Source organism: Molossus molossus, unplaced genomic scaffold, assembly GCF_014108415.1.
Source record: "Molossus molossus isolate mMolMol1 unplaced genomic scaffold, mMolMol1.p scaffold_m16_p_5, whole genome shotgun sequence".
Taxonomy (NCBI): Eukaryota; Metazoa; Chordata; class Mammalia; order Chiroptera; family Molossidae; genus Molossus; species Molossus molossus.
The window spans coordinates 882,528-901,822 of NW_023425388.1; the positions used below are offsets into that span (position 1 = coordinate 882,528).

A 19,295-nucleotide genomic window follows, 5' to 3' on the forward strand; every position below is an offset into this window, starting at 1 on the left:
ATTTCAACCAAATATCTTCATTTTATATTATCACCTAAATATATCACTCGATTCCAGGAAAACTTTGGTATTTGACCCCATCATCTTTTATTTCATGAAAAATACATGCACTGTGTTGCCATGTTTATTAGAGGAAATTCAAAAATCACTGAAATTCAGATTTATAAAAGACTTTTTTTGATTCAGCCATGCTTGTCATCAGCCTCAGCTTGTTGGATCAAAACAAATTATTTGCAAAGTGAACAAATTCTTTAGTAATATGATGGTTGTGAAGAATGCCCATAATATACAATAAGAACATGAAAAAAGCAAACAGAAAATTTGAGCTCACATGTTCTGAATTAAATGACCTCATAGAAGAGAAATTTACCCCAATTCAGTATTGGCTTCCAACCAGCTGTTCAGGAACAACATCAAGTGAGATGATGCGCAGAAGAGTCTGAGGCACTGGATGAGATTATGCAGAATAAAAGTTCTTGGACAGACGGTTTATTTCATCACAAGTCCATGATAAGCTTTGATCTACTACATGTGAATAAATGGAAAGGGCTATTGTGTACTAGGACTAAGCTGAGAAACAGTAGTTGAGTTAAATAAAACACATATATGGTAAGAAAATATAGAGATGTTACATTGTCATGACTTTTCTTTTTTGATATAAATCTGAATACTATCCAAATAAAAGCAAGATGTTGATAAATATAAAATCACTATCATTTTAAATCAAGTTTTTTCATTTCAGAGTAGAATATTTCATTCTTATATCTGTGTTTCTATCTCCACGCATGCCTGTGAGGTATGTGAAAAAAATGATTATTATTTCACAATGGAGTAGAATGTACCCAAAATTGCTTCAAAATATTTGAGTTTCATGAACAAAACAAAAAGCCATACTTTGTTTGCAATGCAGTGTTTTATTGTGAGGTGAACAGACAGTCCAATCAGTTACAAAAGCAGAAATAGAAAATGTTGTGATGGAGATACAGGCATAGTTGAAAAACTATGAGAAGATGAATACGTCTGAGAAGATGGATGCTTTTGTGCAAATAACCCCAGCCTGGTGATGGTTGTCCAATGACTGGGATCAACTCTGGAAGGCCCTCAGAGGTTCAGATGCTGAGTTGCTGGGCAGGATTTCAGTAGAAGCCGGAGGACCAGTACCGGCCATAGCAGCAGGGACGCCAGCAGCCGTATCTGCAGCCGCCCCAGCCGGAGCCCCAGCCCAGGCCCCCGCAGCCGCCCCAGCCGTAGCCCAGGCCTCCGTAGTAGCCGCCGTAGTAGCTCATGGTGTCGGGGGTGGGAGTTGTGTGCTGTTCAAGATGAGATCCTGAGAGTGAATGTCAGCGAGTGTAGGGGGAGGCTTATATACCCTGAGCTCAGTGTGTGGTCAGTTACGTGACCATCCTTTTGTGTCATTCCAAAGGTCTGTTCACTTGAAGCAACATTTCCATTGGTTTGCTGACAGGAGGAGGAGCTCACACTCATCCAATGTTGAGCTTGCTCAGCTGCCTGGTTAGAGCCCCCTGGACTCATTGCATTCCTTGTTGTTATGGGAAACATGTCTGTCTTCAAAGTCACAAAATAAAATTCCCCTAAATAGAATCCTTCATTAGCAAGCACAGTGCATCATTACAACTGATGGTGTTTTCTCATTGAATATTTTGCCATTTCCAATTTGCAAATCATCCTTTGGATTCTTGTATCTTACTTCCATGTAGATTCAAATACACCAACACGTTTAAAATTCGAAGTCTGTCAAACTCTTTGTCAAATTGATTTCTCTAATAGAAAATATGCGCACACACACACACACACACACAACCTATTTTGATTTCACATATCCTTTTGCAAACTGTCTTTTGGTTTACAGCATACTGAAATGTATTTCAAAAGCTGAAGATCTACCTGCAAGAACAAAATCACACTTATTACCAGTCTGAACACCTATTCAAAAAATTCTCTTCAACCATTACCTTCCTTTCCACGGCAGAAAATATTATCTAAATACTTAGATGATCTTAACCCACTACTTTCCAGTTACTATTTCTCTTTCTTCTCTTCTCCTCTCCATCATCCACACATCATCTGTCCCATCGAACCCTCCTCACGTCTCCATCCTGCACTGATACCCAGTACGTACCTGCACCAGCTGGTTTTCACTTTTATCCATTTTTTAAATCAGTATTTTATCTCTCTACTCATATTTTTAATCTTCGCACTATATTCTATTCAAATTCTCTGTGTTCTACCCTTCGTTTTCGCTTAAGTAATGTGCAAACATTTTTATTTCTATTTTTTTAACTTTTTATTCAAGAATAGTTGGTATACAATCATATGGGTATATTAGTTTCAGGTGTACAATATAATGATTCAACATTTTTGGACCTTACATTGTCATCACCTCTTTAGTAACCTAGGAGCCCTCTGTCACTGTGCAAACATCACAATATTACTGACTACATCCTCTGCCCCCTTGCAGCCCTCAAACATTTTAATAAGATAATCTCATTGATTAAGATTTAAATTAAAAATACTTCTAGACTCTTAAGATTCTGTGATATTTTAACAAAGCCTCCTACCATCTTGATGCCTGGAAAATCTATAGACAATAAACGTGCCGTTGGGAGATGACAGACCACAGACAGGACGTGAGGGTGGTGGGCAGCCTTGGAGAACCTCCGCAGCTCACTCTGTGACGATAGCAGAGGAAACCCAAGTTCAGGCCAGGTCCAAATGCAAGTCCTGCTGCAATGTGCCCTATCTTGGGCTTGGGTCTCTACTATTGTTTTCTTTCCATGACGTTAACATGCAGCTGACGGGTTGTTTGTTGGTGGTGCTGGTTATTGTTTTGTTTTGTTTTGAGGTTTGTAAGTAACTTTTTTGATCATACAGTGCTCATCTGTTTTTTCACTATTCTTTCAAACAAAACTTATTTTTCAAATGCCTGTAACAATAAGTTCTGCCTTTCCTAAATTGTCAGGGATATCTAAGATGGAGTATAGACCCAAACAAACTTATTTGACCAATTTCAACCAAATATCTTCATTTATATTAGTATCTGAATATGTGATTTGATTCCAGAAAAACTTTGCTATTTCCCTCCATCGTCAATTATTTCATCAAATATAAATGTCCCGTGTGGCCCATGTCATTAGAAGACACTCAGATTTACTAAAATTCAGATTTATAACAGACCTTTTTGGATTCGGCCATGCTTGTCATCAGCCTCAGCGTGGACTGAAACAAATTCTTGTTGGACTGAAACAAATTCTTGTTGGACTGAAGCAAATTCTTGTTGGAGTGTGATGACGGTGGTGAGGATTGCCCGTAAGGTGCAGTAAGAGCATCAAAAAGGCAACAGAAAATTTGAGCTCACGTGTTCTGAGTTAAGTGACCTCATAGGAAAGACATTCACCCCAACTCCGTATTGGCTTCCAGACCACCTGCTCGGGGACAACGTCAGGCGAGATGATGCACAGAAGAGGCTGGGCGCTGGGTGAGCTTGTGCGGAAGGGAAATGCTTGGACGGGGTTTACGTGCGTCATAGTCGTGATGGGCTTTGCTCTATGACACGTGAATGAACGGAAGGGGCTGCTGTGCACTAGGACTGAGCTGAGAAACAGTAGTTGAGTTAAAGAAAACACGTATATGGTAAGAAAATATAAAGATGTTACATCATCATCACTTTTTCTTGTTGACAGAAATCTAAATACTATCTAAGTAAGAAAAGATGTTACTAAATATAAAATCACCGACATTTTTAAAATATATTTTTCATTTCAGAGTAGAATATTTCATCTTTGTACCTATGTTTCTAGGTCTACACATGCTTGTGAGGCAGGTGAAAAAAATGATTAATATTTAATAATGGAGTGGAATGTACCCAAAATCATTTCCACATGATTGAGTTTCATGAACAAAACAAAAACCATACTCTGTTCGCAATTCAATGTTTTATTGGAAGGTGAACAGACAGTCCAATCAGTTATTAATCAGAAACAGAGGATTCTGGGATTATGATGGAGATACAGGCATAGTTGAAAAACTATCGTACGTCTGAGAAGATGAATGTGTTAGTGCAAATAACCCCAGCATGGTGATGGTTGGCCAATGATTGGGGTCAACTCTGGAAGGCCCTCAGCAGTTCAGTTGCTGAGTTGCTGGGCAGGATTTCAGTAGAAGCCGGAGGACCAGTACCGGCCGTAGCAGCAGGGCCGCCAGCAGCCGTATCTGCAGCCGCCCCAGCCGGAGCCCCAGCCCAGGCCCCCGCAGCCGCCCCAGCCCCAGCCCAGGCCTCCGTAGTAGCCGCCGTAGTAGCTCATGGTGTCGGGGGGAGATGTGTGCTGTTCAAGATGAGATCCTGAGAGTGAATGTCAGCGAGTGTAGGGGGAGGCTTATATACCCTGAGCTCAGCATGTGATCAAACAGAAGTCACCTATTTTTGGTCACCCCGTGTTTTCCCTAGCTGGTGCAACCCCACGTCTGAGGAGGCCTCACACTCATTAAAATGTTCAGCTCGCCTTGCTGCCTCGTCACGGTGCGCCTCAAACACACTGCCTCTCTTTTATGAGAAGCAATTGCTGTATCTTCAAAGTTAGGGCATACCAGGCTGAATACAGTTCTTCTAGCCAAGCATCTTGCCCAATACACGGGATGGTGTTGTTTCGAAACTCAGTGTTGCTTCATTTCTGGCTTGCCCTGAATCCGTACGCTTCCCTACGAGCAAAGGAAAGAGGGGTCGGATCGCATCCAGAATAGTCACGTGCCTCCGAAGACATCTGCTGCCTCACGGTGAAGTCACTGGCCAGAGCCGAGGAGGCACCGGAGGGCCTGGACCAGCTCCCCGCAGGGACCCTGGCCGACCTCAGAAGGATGGGCTGAAGTACAACCGTCCCCTCCCATTACTGCATGACGTCGGTTCTCATCCTCAACCTGCTGCTTTTGGGTTTGCCAACCAGCCTGAAAAATAAGAAGTACTTGGTTCATAAATGGGGTAATAGTGTTCATCTGTGACAGGCAATCACAGTAACCAAACATCTGTTTTATAAGCAGCCTTAAAAACTGTTCAAAATCCTTTTCCTGACCATCTCGCTTCCTCCTGGCATGTCATCTGCTCACAGTGCTGCCAAAGACAGATCACATCCGCGTCCCCGACCCAGACCACCCTGTCCTGCCTCTCGTCCATGTGTCTGCTCTTATTCCCTCTTCAGACATCACTTCCAAAGTCACCCGGTTCCTCCCAGCGCCCCTTAGAGTCGGGCACTAAGGTCAATCGTGCAATATCTACGGATTCCCCTGGGCCCCCAAACATTTCTACTTAATTCTTACTCAGTACTTTCACGTATCACTTTACCACAATATTCTTGCCTTTCTATTCTCTTTGCTCGTTAGCGTGTTCATGCTTTTCCTTTCAAAGAATAGCTAACTCGTCTCCATGAAATATGAAATATTCATGAACATGTTTGATATTGAAATATATGCCATTATCAAAGGCCCTGGAAAATTTAGTAAGAGTTGCAAAGCAGAAAATATTTTCAGAATCACAAAACCATGTGTGTACAATGTTAGAAAGAAAAAAAAAAAAAGCAGGGTAGGAAAAATGCCATCTGAAGAGAAACATTTCTTCAGCTTTACTCCACCACGTTAACTGCCCATGCCCAGGGCTGCCCCTCCTCCTTGCAAGTCCTCCAGATATTCTCTTACCTCAAATTAAGCTTCTAAATTCTTCTTAATCTTTGCTGACTGCAGCTGTACTGTGCATCTTTTGTTGCGTTTATGAGAAATTATCCCACCTGGAGGTGTTGACCTCTCTTCTAAGACAAGTGTTCAGTAGAAATTCAACAAGTAAGTGTTGAGTGATGACTTAATTCTACGGTCCTTACTGCTAAGGGTCTGTCTTTCATAGACATGGACAGTGCTGTGAAGGCTCCCAGACTTGAAGGGCAGACTGGACTCAAACAGCTGTATCGCTTTGGGGGGCGGGGGGGGGCATATAACCCGTCGTTACACGTATGTGTTCAAAGAGTATTGCAAAATGCATACATGTTCAATGTAGGAGTTGATGATATTCTGCATCTGTTCACAGATCACCTTGACCAATCACAGGCAAAACCCCCACATTTTCCTCTGGACCCGACCAATCAGGGTTAGCCCCTGGAAGGTCGCCTGCTCTGAGTGCGCGGGGATGGAGTCACGCGGGACCCCAGCACGTTCCCCCGCTGTGTGCCCTGGTCCCTGTGAGACGCGCATCTCCTAGTTCCAGAGGTGTTAGCCGGTTTTCATCGCTGCCAAATCGGCGCTCGCCTGAAATTTGCTTTTGAGCCGTTTCTTTTTTTTTTTCTTTTTTTTTTTTATCCTCACCCGAGGATATTTTTCCATTTTTTGTACAGACAGAGTGGGAGGGACAGAGAGGAAGGGAGAGAGAGAGAGAAACATGGACGTGAAAGGGACACATGGAGTGGCTGCCACCCGCACGACCAACCAGGCCCGGGGAAAAACTGCAACCGAAGTACATGCCCTTAGCGGGAACCGAACCTGGGTCTCTCCGGACCACAGGCCGACGCTCTAACCGCTGAGCCAAACTGGCCAGGGCATTGAGCCGTTTCTTTTCTTTCTTTCTTTCTTTCTTTCTTTCTTTCTTTCTTTCTTTCTTTCTTTCTTTCTTTCTTTCTTTCTTTCTTTCCTTCCTTCCTTCCTTCCTTCCTTCCTTCCTTCCTTCCTTCCTTCCTTCCTTCCTTCCTTCCCCCCCCTCCCCTCTCCCTCCCCTCCCTCCCTCCCTCCCTCCCCTCCCTCCCCCTCCCTCCCTTCCTTCCTTCCTTCCTTCCCTCTTTTTCTGGCTAACATGCATGAATAAACCCAAAGCCTTTTCGTAGAGACCTTTGTTTCCCTAGACGCCCTTCCCCGGGGTGTGCACAGTGCAGAGTACAAGGATGGCAGAGGTATCAGGCAGCGTCTTTGTACACTTTCCAGTGCACCCGCTAAGCCCAGGCCCGCGGCGGGCTCGGAGGGGCCCAGCTCCGCCTGCTCACCCAGGCCGCTGGCAGGCCCCCCTGCGCTGGTTCCTGTGGCGGCCTCGGGGTGCTGTCCTGATTCGTTTGGCCGTGACACCGGCATCTTTCCAAAGGGTTACAGGCCACTTGCAGATCCTGCTTGTTGAAGTGTCTGCTCCACTGTCTTGTCCATGTGTAACTGGGCTTCTTCAATCCGTGTTCTTCTTACTGATTGGCAGCGGCTGTTTCCATTTCCGGGGGCTGGTGTTTTGTCCCAGGTGCGTATGGACATATTTCACCCGGTATTTGGTTTGACTTCTCTTTTCACTTTGAAGGGGTGTCTGTAGATGATCAGAACATTGTAATGTGACAGCCACCCTGATCACCCTTTTCCTTTATGTTCATATGTTTGTTTAGCTGAAACATGTTTTACTGCCTCACACGCTGTTCCTTGTGTTTGTCTTTCTTCCTCAGAACTTGATCCGTTGTAACTGATCATTCTGAAAGCAAGGGACAGCTGGTAATTGGAGGATTTCGTTCTCACGAAGTGACGAGGGAGACACAGGGTGACAAATGAGTCGGACAGGTGTGGGATGGCCCCTCTGCCCGCACCCTCCCCAGGGGTGCATTCACCTCGGGGCGGGGAGCCTGCTGGGAGGTGTCCCCTGAGGTACGAGAGCTTCTCCCCGAGGGAAGACATACTGCAGTGCGCCCCGTTTGCTCAGGGCAGGTCTCAGCGCAGTGACTTCCAGCCCAGCACCGTGTTCACACTGCCTCGGGCAGGCATGTTCCACACCTTACCACCTCCTGGTGCTGCTTCTGTGAGGCCTCAGACTGTGCAGAAATGCTGTTAACCGTTAAAACAGAATGCTTATCGCTGCACTCTGTCCAACGCGGTCGTGTACAGGGGTGCACACAAGTTGGTTAATAATAATAAATAATACACGAATTAATAAACAATAATGCAAGAATAATCTAAAATAAGTATTATATTAAATCCACAGAAGAAATAATCTTTCTAGGTTCCAAAAGATACCACTCTGGAATTGCCAATACAAATACATAAATAAATAAAATACTAATGATAGAAGAATAAACTGTGGTTCGTGCAAACCTGCTTTGGCTCACCCTGCAGCTGTCCAGCGGCCAGGGGCTGTTGCTTCTCAGCCCTGGTCATTGTACAGCGGACACTCTGTGACCACATTGACTCCGAGGGTAGGTCTTCCCAGGGGCCGGGCAAACCTTACGTTGCGTAAACAAGTCTGAGTCATGAAAATCCATCTTGATGTTTTAATGGCATTCATATTCACCACTGTTGACTACTGTGATTTTCGGATTGAGCCCCAGTAGGAATTAATCGGTGGGGGCTCTACATCGGAACGACCACTGCCGAGCAGACGGGCTGAGGCTGAGGGAGTGGACACTGCTCCACACGCAGGGACAGACGCCGGAACGCAGGACCGTCCTCGAGAGGCCTCCGGGAGGCAGGTGCACAGACAGAGGGGCGCAGGGTTTCACCGAGTAAACAAACAAGTCCCTTGCTTTCTCGTGAGGGTGAGTCATGGCACAGGGAAGAGAAAGACGGAGGGTTGGGACAAAGGGAAGACCCCAGGAGACGTGACAGGCACATATTAGATGGGGGACATTCTTAACATCTCAGACGCTGAACGTTTTTGACCTGGGCTTGGTCCCCCTGATCGTGTTTGGTTCAAATTTTGGCTAATTTGATTAGTCATTTCTAGCCTCAGGTGGTGGACTCCCAGGAGAGGGTACAGTAGAAGCCGGAGAATCAGATCCTCCTTGGCGCTCCGGAGAGAGTCACTCGTTCTCACACTGAGGCTGTCAGTCCAGGTACCCGGTGAAAAGCATGACCTTCAACACCACCAACGTACACGCACACAGATGTATGAACTTCCAAAAGGTAGGAACAGACACACTGAGAAATAAATCATCAGCCCCCTCAGTCACGCTGTGCTATCTGCTGCGTGCATGGCTAGATTAAATGTGTTCACGTGTTCTTAGGGATTCTCATGTATGCTAGTGAGATATACTGACCTGTAATTCTCCCTGCTGATGACATTATAGTTTTATTTTGAGATATTGCAAAAAATGATAGAAGTGTTTCTATTATTCCCCGGAACGGGAAGTGCTTAGAATTAACCAGTGACGCCATCTGACCCAAAACTGGGATTTTGGCGAGATTTTTGATCACGGATTTAATTTCTCTACGAGATATGAAACCAGTCAGATTTGTTTTCTTCCCGAGTCAGTTTTTATAAATTCCATATGATAATATATATGGACACCGGGATAAATCATTTTTTGCTTTTGTTCTACATATTTTTATTTTATGAAATATTTTAAACACACCTAAAGGCAGAAAGACTAAGTATCACAACAAACATCACACACACATCCCAGTGTTGACAGGGGTTAACATTTGGATGTAATTCTCTCATGTGTATTTCTTAAATATTCTAAAATAATTTAAAGTGTCTTCTCATTATTCTTCTTAGAAATTGACAGTGTGATTTCCAAGGAATAATGCGTTTCAAACATTAAGCTGAAGTTTGACGGTCACCACAGGGCCTTCGGACCTTCGGACGGAAACCGGTGCCCGGGGGGGAGAGGACAGGCCAGGCTGCGGGGAGGGGGTGTGTGGGGGGAAGAGGAGACAGAGGGGAGGACGGGGTAGAAGGAGGAGGAAGATGAAGAAGAAGGATAAAGGCGCAGGAAGAGGCTGCCTCGGTGAGAGCGGAACAGCTGCCCGGCTGATGGCCCCTCAGGCCCCACATTCGGTGGAGGGAGGGCCGGGGGCTCAGACCCACGCTGTCGGCCGGCTCATGGCCAACACCCGAGGAGGAAGACGGAGCCTCGCTGGGAGCTCCTGCCTGTCCCCCCCCCCCCCGCCGGGGCCCGAAGGACATCATGATGCAACGTCCAGTCCAGCTCACGGGCTCTGCCCGGGACGGTCCAAAACCCCGTGGCCTGAGCACAGGCTGCGTGAAGGAAGGCGAGTGGCACCTGCAGGACGGAGGGGGGTTTCTGGACGCCTCGGTCTCATGGAGACTCGGTCCGCAGACTGCGATGTCCGGGTGCCGGTTCAGTAGAAGCCGGAGGACCAGCACCAGGCACAGCAGTAGCAGGGCCACCAGCAGCCGTGTCTGCAGCCGCCCCAGCCGGAGCCCCAGCCCAGGGCCCGAAGCCGCCCCAGCCCAGCCCAGGCCCCGCAGCCGCCCCAGCCCCAGCCCAGGGCCCCGCAGCCGCCCCAGCCCCAGCCCAGGCCCCGCAGCCGCCCCAGCCCCAGCCCAGGGCCCCGCAGCCGCCCCAGCCCCAGCCCAGGGCCCCGCAGCCGCCCCAGCCCCAGCCCAGGGCCCCGCAGCCGCCCCAGCCCCAGCCCAGGGCCCCGCAGCCGCCCCAGCCCCAGCCCAGGGCCCCGCAGTCGCTGCCGTAGTAGCTCATGGTGTCGGGGGGGGGGGGGCTGTGCTGTTCAAGACGAGATCCTGAGAGTGAATGTCTCGAGTGGAGAGGGAGGCTTATATACCCCGAGCTCAGCGCGTGGCCAGTCAGTGCCCGACCCCTTGTCATTCCAAACACGCACTTACTTGAAACATCTCTTCTGCGGGTTTGCCGACAGGAGGAGAGGCTCACACTCATCCAATGCTGAGCTCGCTCAGCTGCCTGGTTAGAGCCCCCTGGACTCAGTGCATTCGTTGTTTTTATGGAAAAATATCTTTCAGTCACAAAACAAAAATTCCCAAAATAGAAGTCCTCATTAGTAAGCACAGTGCATCATTAAAACTTGATGGTGTTTTCTGGTTGAGTATTTTGCCATTTCCAATTTGCAAATCATTCTTTGGGTTCCTATCTTCCATCTAGACTCCAATACTCGAATCAAGTGTAAAATTCTAAAACGTGTTCAATTCTTTGTCGGATCAATTTCTCAGGTAGAAAATACACACACGCACACGCAAGAAAAGTACGCTGGTCTCGTATACCCTCTTGCAAACTTTCCTTCTGGTTCACAACATCGTGCAATGTGTTTCAGAAGCCGGGGGTCTGCCCACAAGACGGACTCACACTGATGGCCACAGTCTGAACACATTTTCAAACATATGCTCTTTATACCAATACTGCCTATTCCAGAATAAAAGGTATTCTCTAAAAACAGAGATGATGCTAGCCATTCTGGCAGGTGTGAGGTGGTACCTCATCGTGGTTTCCGTTTTCTGCTCTCTGATGATTAGTGGCGTTGAGCATTTTTTATATGGCTGTTGGCCCTGTACATCCTTTTGGGGAAGTATCTATTCAGATCCCTTGCCTACATTTTAATTCGGTTATTTGTCTTCCTGGTGTCGAGTTATATAAGTGTATATGTTTTGGAAATTGACCCCTGATCAGTGTATCATTGGCAAATACGTTCACCCATCAGTGAGTTCCCTTTTCATTCTGCTGGTGTGTTTCACCTGCAACGGTGTTTAGGTTTGATGTAATCCCGCTTGTGTACATTTTCCTTTGTTTCTCTTGCCTGAGGAGATACTGTGGCAAAACTGTTGCAACAAGAGACGTCTGAGATTTTACTGCCTATGTTTTCTTCTAGGATTTCTATGGTTTCACAACTTACATGTAAACCTTGTGTCCATTCCGAGTTTATCTTGTGTATGATCTGCTGTGAATAGTATGGAGTTTCCTCAAAACATTGAGAAGGAAACTGCCTTGTCACCCAGCAATGCCGCTTCTGGGAATGTACCCTAAGAATGACGAAGAACTACTTAGAAAGAAGATATGCACCCCTATGTCCAGTGCAGTGTTATCTACAATAGCCAAGATCTGGAAACAGCCCAAGTGCCCATCAGTGGATAAAAAAGCTGTGGGACACTTACACAATGGAATACCATGCAGCTGTAAAAAAGAAAGATCTCTTACACAATGGAAAACGAGGCAGCCACAGAAAAAGAAGGACATTGTACCTTTTGTGACAGCATTAAGAGATCTGGGGATTATGATGCTAAGTAAAATAAGCCAGTCAGAGAAAAACAAGTACCACAGCTCTCACTTGTATGTGGAATCTAATCAAAAGCATAAACTGGTGAACAAAATAGAAATGGAGGCATGGAAACATGGAGCAGTCTGACCGCTGTCAGAGGAGAAGGGTGTGGGAGAACTGGATGAAAGAAGGTGAAGGGATTAAGCAAAAATATATAAATACATAGCACACAGACACAGACAGCAGTGGGATGATAGCCGGGGGGGGGGGGGGGGGGCAGGTAGAGGCGGGCAAAGTGGGGAGAAAACGGGGACAGAAAGAGACTTTGTTTGGGGCGATGGGTGCACCATGTAGCCTGTAGATGATATTTTATTGGGTTGGACACTTGCAACCTGTATGGTTTTGTGAACCAACGTCGCCCCAATAGATTCAATGTTAAAAATAAATTAATAATAAAAAGTACACCCCTAGACGATCTTAGCTCTCTGCCTTCCAGTCACTATTTCTCTTTCTTCCCTTCTCCTCTGCAATCCACACATCGTCCATCTCATCAAACCCTCCTTCCGTCTGCATCCTGCGGGCATTTCCAGCACCTGCACCAGCCGGTCTTTCACTCTCGTCCGTTTCTTGCCACAGTGCCTCATCCCTCTACTCATCTCTGTGATTTTAGCACGATGCTCTTCAGCATTATATTCTATGCCGACTCTCTGGGTCCTGCCCCTTATTTTCTCTCAGGGAATCAGCAAATGTTTTGATAAGCTATTACTTATTTATTGAGATTTAAATTTAAAAATATTTCTATACGCTTAAGGTGCTATATGTTTAATAGTGTTTCACAAAGTCTTCCTGCCTTGAAACTCCAAAAACACCTGTGCAGTGAGGCATGACCGAGACCACAGACAGGACGTGAGGGTGGGGGGCAGCCTGTGACACACTCCTCGGCTCGCTCAGCGACGAGAGTAAAGGCAACCCAAGTTCAGGCCCGGGTCCAAATGCCATTCCTGCCGGAATGTGCCCCTATGTCGGGCTTGGATCTCTACCATTGTTCACTTGACATGACTAACGTGCAGCTGAGGGTTTGGTTTGTTGGTGACGCTGGTTTATTTTTTGTTTTGTTTTGAAGTTTGTATGTAACATTTTTGATTATACATTTCCCATTGAATTCCTAAAAACAAAATATATTGGTTGGATGAACGGAAAAGTGAATTCTGCCCGGCAGGTGGGGCTCAGTGGCCGAGCGTGGACCCTGCACCAAGAAGTCCCGGTTCGATTCCTGGTCAGGGCACAGGCCCAGGTTGTGGGCTCGATCCCCAGTGGGGGGCATGCCAGTCGATGTTCTCTCTCATCCATGTTTCTGTCTCTCTCCCCCTCTCCCTTCCTTTCTCTCTAAAATCAATAAAGAACAAAAATTTAAAAAAGAAGAAGGAAGAAGATGCGGTTAGACCTTCTCCCTGCTTCTCAGCCCCTCACTGCTGGGCTGCGCCGGGCACCTCGGACCTTTAAGGTCCCTGCTGGTCCACGTCTGTGAGGACTGCGCTGTTTCCCGAGGTCCAGCCTACTGCACCCAGTTCAACCAATCTAAAGAAATACCTTAACTTCATGTTATTACCATACTATGTCACATGGTTTTAAGAAAAACATTGGTATTACTTACATTAAAAAAAAAATCAATACACGATCTGTTCCCGTCCATTTCATCAGGGGAAATTCGGATTTCACTGGAATTCAGATTTATTTGAGACCTTTCTGGATTCGGCTGTGCTTGTCCTCAGCCTCAGTGAAGCGAGGAATTAGCTCCCGCTCTGTCTGTCGTTTCTTTCCCTTGTTGGACTGAAGCAAATTCTTCAGTGTGATGACGGTGGCGAGGAATGCCCGTAAGGTGCAGTAAGAGCATCAAAAAGGCAACAGAAAATTTGAGCTCACGTGTTCTGAGTTAAGTGACCTCATAGGAAAGACATTCACCCCAGCTCCGTATTGGCTTCCAGACCACCTGCTCGGGGACAACGTCAGGTGAGATGATGCACAGAAGAGGCTGGGCGCTGGGTGAGCCTGAGCGGAAGGGAAATGCTTGGACGGGGTTTACGTGCGTCATAGTCGTGATGGGCTTTGATCTATGACACGTGAATGAACGGAAGGGGCTGCTGTGCACTAGGACTGAGCTGAGAAACAGTAGTTGAGTTAAAGAAAACACGTATATGGTACGAAAATATAGAGATGTTACATCATCATCACTTTGTCTTGCTGACAGAAATCTGAATACTATCTAAGTAAAGGCAAGATGTTGCTAAATATAAAATCACTGGCATCTTTAAAATATTTTTTTATCTCAGAGTAGAATATTTCATCTTTGTACCTATGTTTCTATGTCTACACATGCTTGTGAGGTAGGTGAAAAAAATGATTAATATTTGACAATGGAGTAGAATGTACCCAAAATTGCTTCCACATAATTGAGTTTCATGAACAAAAGAGAAACCATACTCTGTTTGCAGTTCAATGTTTTATTGGAAGGTGAACAGACAGTCCAATCAGTTATAAATCAGAAACAGAGGATTCTGGGATTATGATGGAGATACAGGCATAGTTGAAAAACTATCGTACGTCTGAGAAGATGAATGTGTTAGTGCAAATAACCCCAGCCTGGTGATGGTTGTCCAGTGATTGGGATCAACTCTGGAAGGCCCTCAGAGGTTCAGATGCTGAGTTGCTGGGCAGGATTTCAGTAGAAGCCGGAGGACCAGTACCGGCCGTAGCAGCAGGGCCGCCAGCAGCCGTACCTGCAGCCGCCCCAGCCGGAGCCCCAGCCCAGGCCCCCGCAGCCGCCCCAGCCATAGCCCAGGCCTCCGTAGTAGCCGCCGTAGTAGCTCATGGTGTCGGGGGTGGGAGTTGTGTGCTGTTCAAGATGAGATCCTGAGAGTGAATGTCAGCGAGTGTAGGGGGAGGCTTATATACCCTAGCTCAGCGTGTGGTCAGTCACGTGACCATCCTTTTGTATCATTCCGAACATTTGTTTATTTGAAACATCTCTTCCATTGGTTTGCTGACAGGAGGAGAGGCTCACACTCATCCAATGTTGAGCTCGTTCAGCTGCCTGGTTGAACACCCTGGACTCATTGCATTCCTTGTTGTTATGGGAAACATATCTGTCTTCAAAGTCACAAGATAAAAATTCCCAAATTAAAATTCTTCATTTGTAAGCATGGTGCATCATTAAAAGTTGATGGTGTTGCCCAGCCAGTGTGACTCAGTGGTTGAGCATTGACCCTGCACCAAGAGGTCCCCAGTTTGATTCTCGGTCAGGACACATGCCCAGATGGTGGGCCTGATTTCCAGTGGGGGACATGGAGGAGGTGGCCAATCAATGTTCTCTCTCATCGATGTTTCTCTCTTTCCCTTTCCCTTTCTCTCTCTCTAAAATCAATTCAGAAAAATGTTATAAAAAACTTGATGGTGTTTTTTCAGTGAATATTTTGTCACTTCTACTTTGCATATCTTTCTTTGGATTCTTGTACCTTACTTCCATCTAGATTCAAACTCACTAATCAAGTTTAAAAAGTCTGTCAACCTCTTTGTTGGATTAATTTCTCAAGTAGAAAACACACACACACACACACACACAACCTATTTTGATTTTATATTTCGTCTTACAAACTATCCTTTTGGTTTTCAACACAGCGAAATGTATTTCAGAAGCTGTTGATTTTATATTTCGTCTTACAAACTATCCTTTTGGTTTTCAACATAGCGAAATGTATTTCAGAAGCTGAGGATCCACCTACGAGAGAGAACTCATGCTTATTACCAGTCCGAACACCGGATCAAAAAATTCTCTTCAAACATTACCCTCCTTTCCACAGCAGAAACGTGTTATCTAAACACTTATTATCCGAGGTACCTGCTTTTCGGTTCCTGTTCCTCTTCCTTCTCTTCTCTTCTGCATAATCCACACATCATCCATCTCCTCAAACCCTCCTTTCATCTCCATCCTCACTCAGTCCTAGTACGCACCTGCACCAGCCGGTCCTTCACGCTCCTCCACTTCTTACAACAGCGTGTCGTCCCTCTGTTCATATTTGTGATTTTAGCATGATGTTCTTCAGCATTACTCTCCAGGCCGACTCTCTGTGTCCTGCCCCTTATTTCCTTTCAAGTCATCAGCGAACATTTTTATTTCTACATTTATAATTTTGTACTTAAGAACAGTTAGTGTGCAATAATGTGGGTATATTTGTTTCAGGGGTTCAATATGATGATTCAACATTTTTGTACCTTACATTGTAAGAAGTAGTAACCATCTGTCACTGTGAAAACATCACAATGTTACTGACTATATTCAGTAATACAATCACCCAGCTCTGAAACATTTTATTAAGATAGTCTCATTAGTGAAGGTTTAAATTAAAAATACTTCTATACTTTTAAGATTATGTAATATTTTTAACGAAGACTCCTCAAATCTAGATGTCTAGAAAATCTATAAAAATATATCTCTATTGGGGGGATGACTGGGACCACAGACAGGACGTGAGGGTGGTGGGCAGCCTTTGAGAACCTCCGCAGCTCACTCTGTGATGATAGCAAAGGAAACCCAAGTTCAGGTCCAGGTCCACATGCAAGTCCTGCTGCAGTGTGCCCCTATCTTGGGCTTGGGTCTCTACTCTTCCACAAATAAGTGAGATCATGTGATATTTGTCTTTCTCTGATTGGTTTATTTCGCTTAGCGTAAATAGTCTCCTTTTAGTCATCTAAAAGAATAAGAGATATTTTTTTACAGCTGCGTAGTACTCCATTGTGTACATGTACCACGGCTTTTTTTTATCTATTCGTCTACTTATGGACACTTGGGCTGTTTCCAGATCTTAGCGATTGTAAATAGTGCTGCTATGAACATGGGGGTACATATATTCTTTCTGATTGGTGTTTCAGGTTTCGTAGGGTATATTCCTAGAAGTGGGATCACTGGGTCAAATGGCAGTTCCATTTTTAATTTTTCGAGGTAACACCATAGTGTTTTCCATAGCGGCTGCACCAGTCTGCATTCCCACCAGCAGTGTACTAGAGTCCCCTTTTCTCCACACCCTCGCCAACACTTGTTGTTTGATGATTTGTTGATGGTGGCCATGCTGACAGGTGTGAGGTGATACCTCATAGTTGTTTTAATTTGCATCTCTCTGATGATTAGTGATGTTGAGCATTTCTTCATATGTCTCTTAGCCATTTGTATGTCCTGTTTGGAGAGGTGTCTATTTAGGTCTTCTGCCCTTATCTTAAATTGGATTCTTTGTCTTCCCTTGTTGAGTTGTGTGAGTACTCTATATATTTTGGAAAGTAACCCCTTATCTGATGTATCATTGGCAATGATGTTCTCCCATACAGTGGGTTCCCTTTCCATTTTGATGCCTGTTTCTTTTGCTGTGCAGAAGGTTTTTAGTTTGATATAGTTCCATTTATTAATTTTTTCTTTGTTTCTCTTGCCTTAGGCATTGTATCGGTGACAATTCTGCTGCGTGTGATGTCTGAATTTTGTTGCCTACATTTTCTTCTAGTATTTTTATGAATTCACAAGTCACATTTAAGTCTTTTATCCAGTTAAGTTTAATCTTGTGTATGGTATAAGTTGGTGGTCTAGTTCATTTTTTGCATGTAGCTGACAATTTTCCCAATACCATTTGTTAAAGAAACTGTCTTTACTCCACTATATGCTCTTGCCACCTTTGTCAAATATTAATTAAGCATAATGTCTTTGGTCAATTTCTGGTTTCTCTGTGCAGTTCCATTGATCTATATGCCTGTTCTTGTGCCTGTACAGGCTGTTTTGATTAAAATAGCTTTGTATTATAACCTGATATCCGGTATTGTGATCCCTCCTACTTTGTTCTTCTTATCATGATTGCTGTGGCTATTCGGGGTCTTTTTTTGTTTGTTTGTTTCATATAAACTTTTGGAATATTTATTCTATTTCTGTAAATTATGTCGTTGGTATTTTAATGGGGATTGCATTGAATCTATAGATTGCTTTGGGTAATATGGACAGTTTAATGATGTTAATTCTTCCAGTTCATGAGCAAGATTTATGCTTCCAGTTTTTTATGTCTTCCTCTATTTCTTTTGTATCCTGCTGCTTTGCCAAATTTATTTATTAAATTTAGTAGTTTTTTGATGGGATCTTTAGGGTTTTCTATGTACCATATCATGTCATCTGCAAATAATGACAGTTTCACTTCTTCCTTTACAATTTGGATCCATTTTATTTTTTATTGTTGTCTAAGTGCTGTGACTAAGACTTCCAGTACTATGACTAAGACTTCCAGTACTATGTTAAATTAGAGTGGTGAAAGCAGGCATCCCTGTTTGGTTTTGTTCTTAAGGGAAGTAATTTTAGTGTTTACCCATTGAGTATGATGTTGGCTATAGGTGTTTCATATATGGCCTTTATTATGTCTAGATACAATCCCTGTATTCCCACATTGCTGAGTGTTTTTATCAGAAATGGGTGCTGGATTTTGTCTAATGCTTTTTCAGCATCTGTTGGTATGATCATATGGTTTTTATTCATTTTGTTTATGTGGTGTATCACATTTATTGATTTGCAAATATAGTACCAGCCTTGCATCCCTGGGATGAATCCCACTTGGTCTTGGTGAATGATTTTCAATGATATTCAATTTGCTAATATTTTGTAAGGATTTTGGCATCTATGTTCATCAGGGATATTGACATTTAGTGTTCTTTCTTTGTAGTGTCTTTATCTGGTTTTGGGGTTAGAGTTATGCTGGCCTCATAACATGAATTTGAAAGTTTTCTTTGTTCTTGAATTTTTGGAATAGTTTGAGGAGAATGGGTGTTAGTTCTTTTTGAATGTTCAGTAAAACTCCAACATGAAGCTGCCTGGGCCCAGGGTTTTGTTTGCTGGGAGTTTCTTGATCACATCTTTAAATTCCTTAGTTGTTATTGGTCTTTTCAAGTTTCTGTCTATTCCTGGTTCAATTTTTGTCGACTGTGTGATTCTAGAAATTTGTCCACTTCACCTAGATTCTCTAATTTGTTGTCATATAATTTTTCACAAAATTTTTTAATGATCCTTTATATTTCTTTGGTGTCAGTAGTTACTTCTCCCCATTCCTTTCTAATTTTGTTTATTTCAGTCCTCTCTCTGTGTTTCTGGGTGAGTCTGGCTAAGGGTCCATCTATCTCAATTATCTTTTCAAAGAACGAGCTCATTGTTTCATTGATCTTTGGAATTGTTTTTTTTTAGTCTCTTTGTTTTTTATTTCTGCTCTAACCTTTACTACTTCTTTCCTTCTACTTGCTCTGGGTTT

The 19,295-nt window shown here is 44.4% G+C and overlaps 3 protein-coding genes across 3 annotated transcripts; all 3 read right to left on the minus strand.

The window, feature by feature from the left end:
• Positions 1-1,136: 1,136 nt before the first annotated feature.
• On the minus strand, positions 1,137-1,286 carry LOC118616861 (keratin-associated protein 19-7-like). The gene has a single exon (XM_036242357.1). It carries the CDS (start codon positions 1,284-1,286, stop codon positions 1,137-1,139), a length of 150 nt encoding a protein of 49 aa, XP_036098250.1.
• Positions 1,287-4,172: 2,886 nt separating this feature from the next.
• On the minus strand, positions 4,173-4,322 carry LOC118616903 (keratin-associated protein 19-7-like). Its single transcript, XM_036242465.1, has one exon. The coding sequence runs from the start codon at positions 4,320-4,322 to the stop codon at positions 4,173-4,175; it is 150 nt and encodes a 49-aa protein (XP_036098358.1).
• A 10,373-nt stretch (positions 4,323-14,695) lies between these two features.
• Positions 14,696-14,845, minus strand: LOC118616862 (keratin-associated protein 19-7-like). The gene has a single exon (XM_036242358.1). It carries the CDS (start codon positions 14,843-14,845, stop codon positions 14,696-14,698), a length of 150 nt encoding a protein of 49 aa, XP_036098251.1.
• Positions 14,846-19,295: the final 4,450 nt, after the last annotated feature.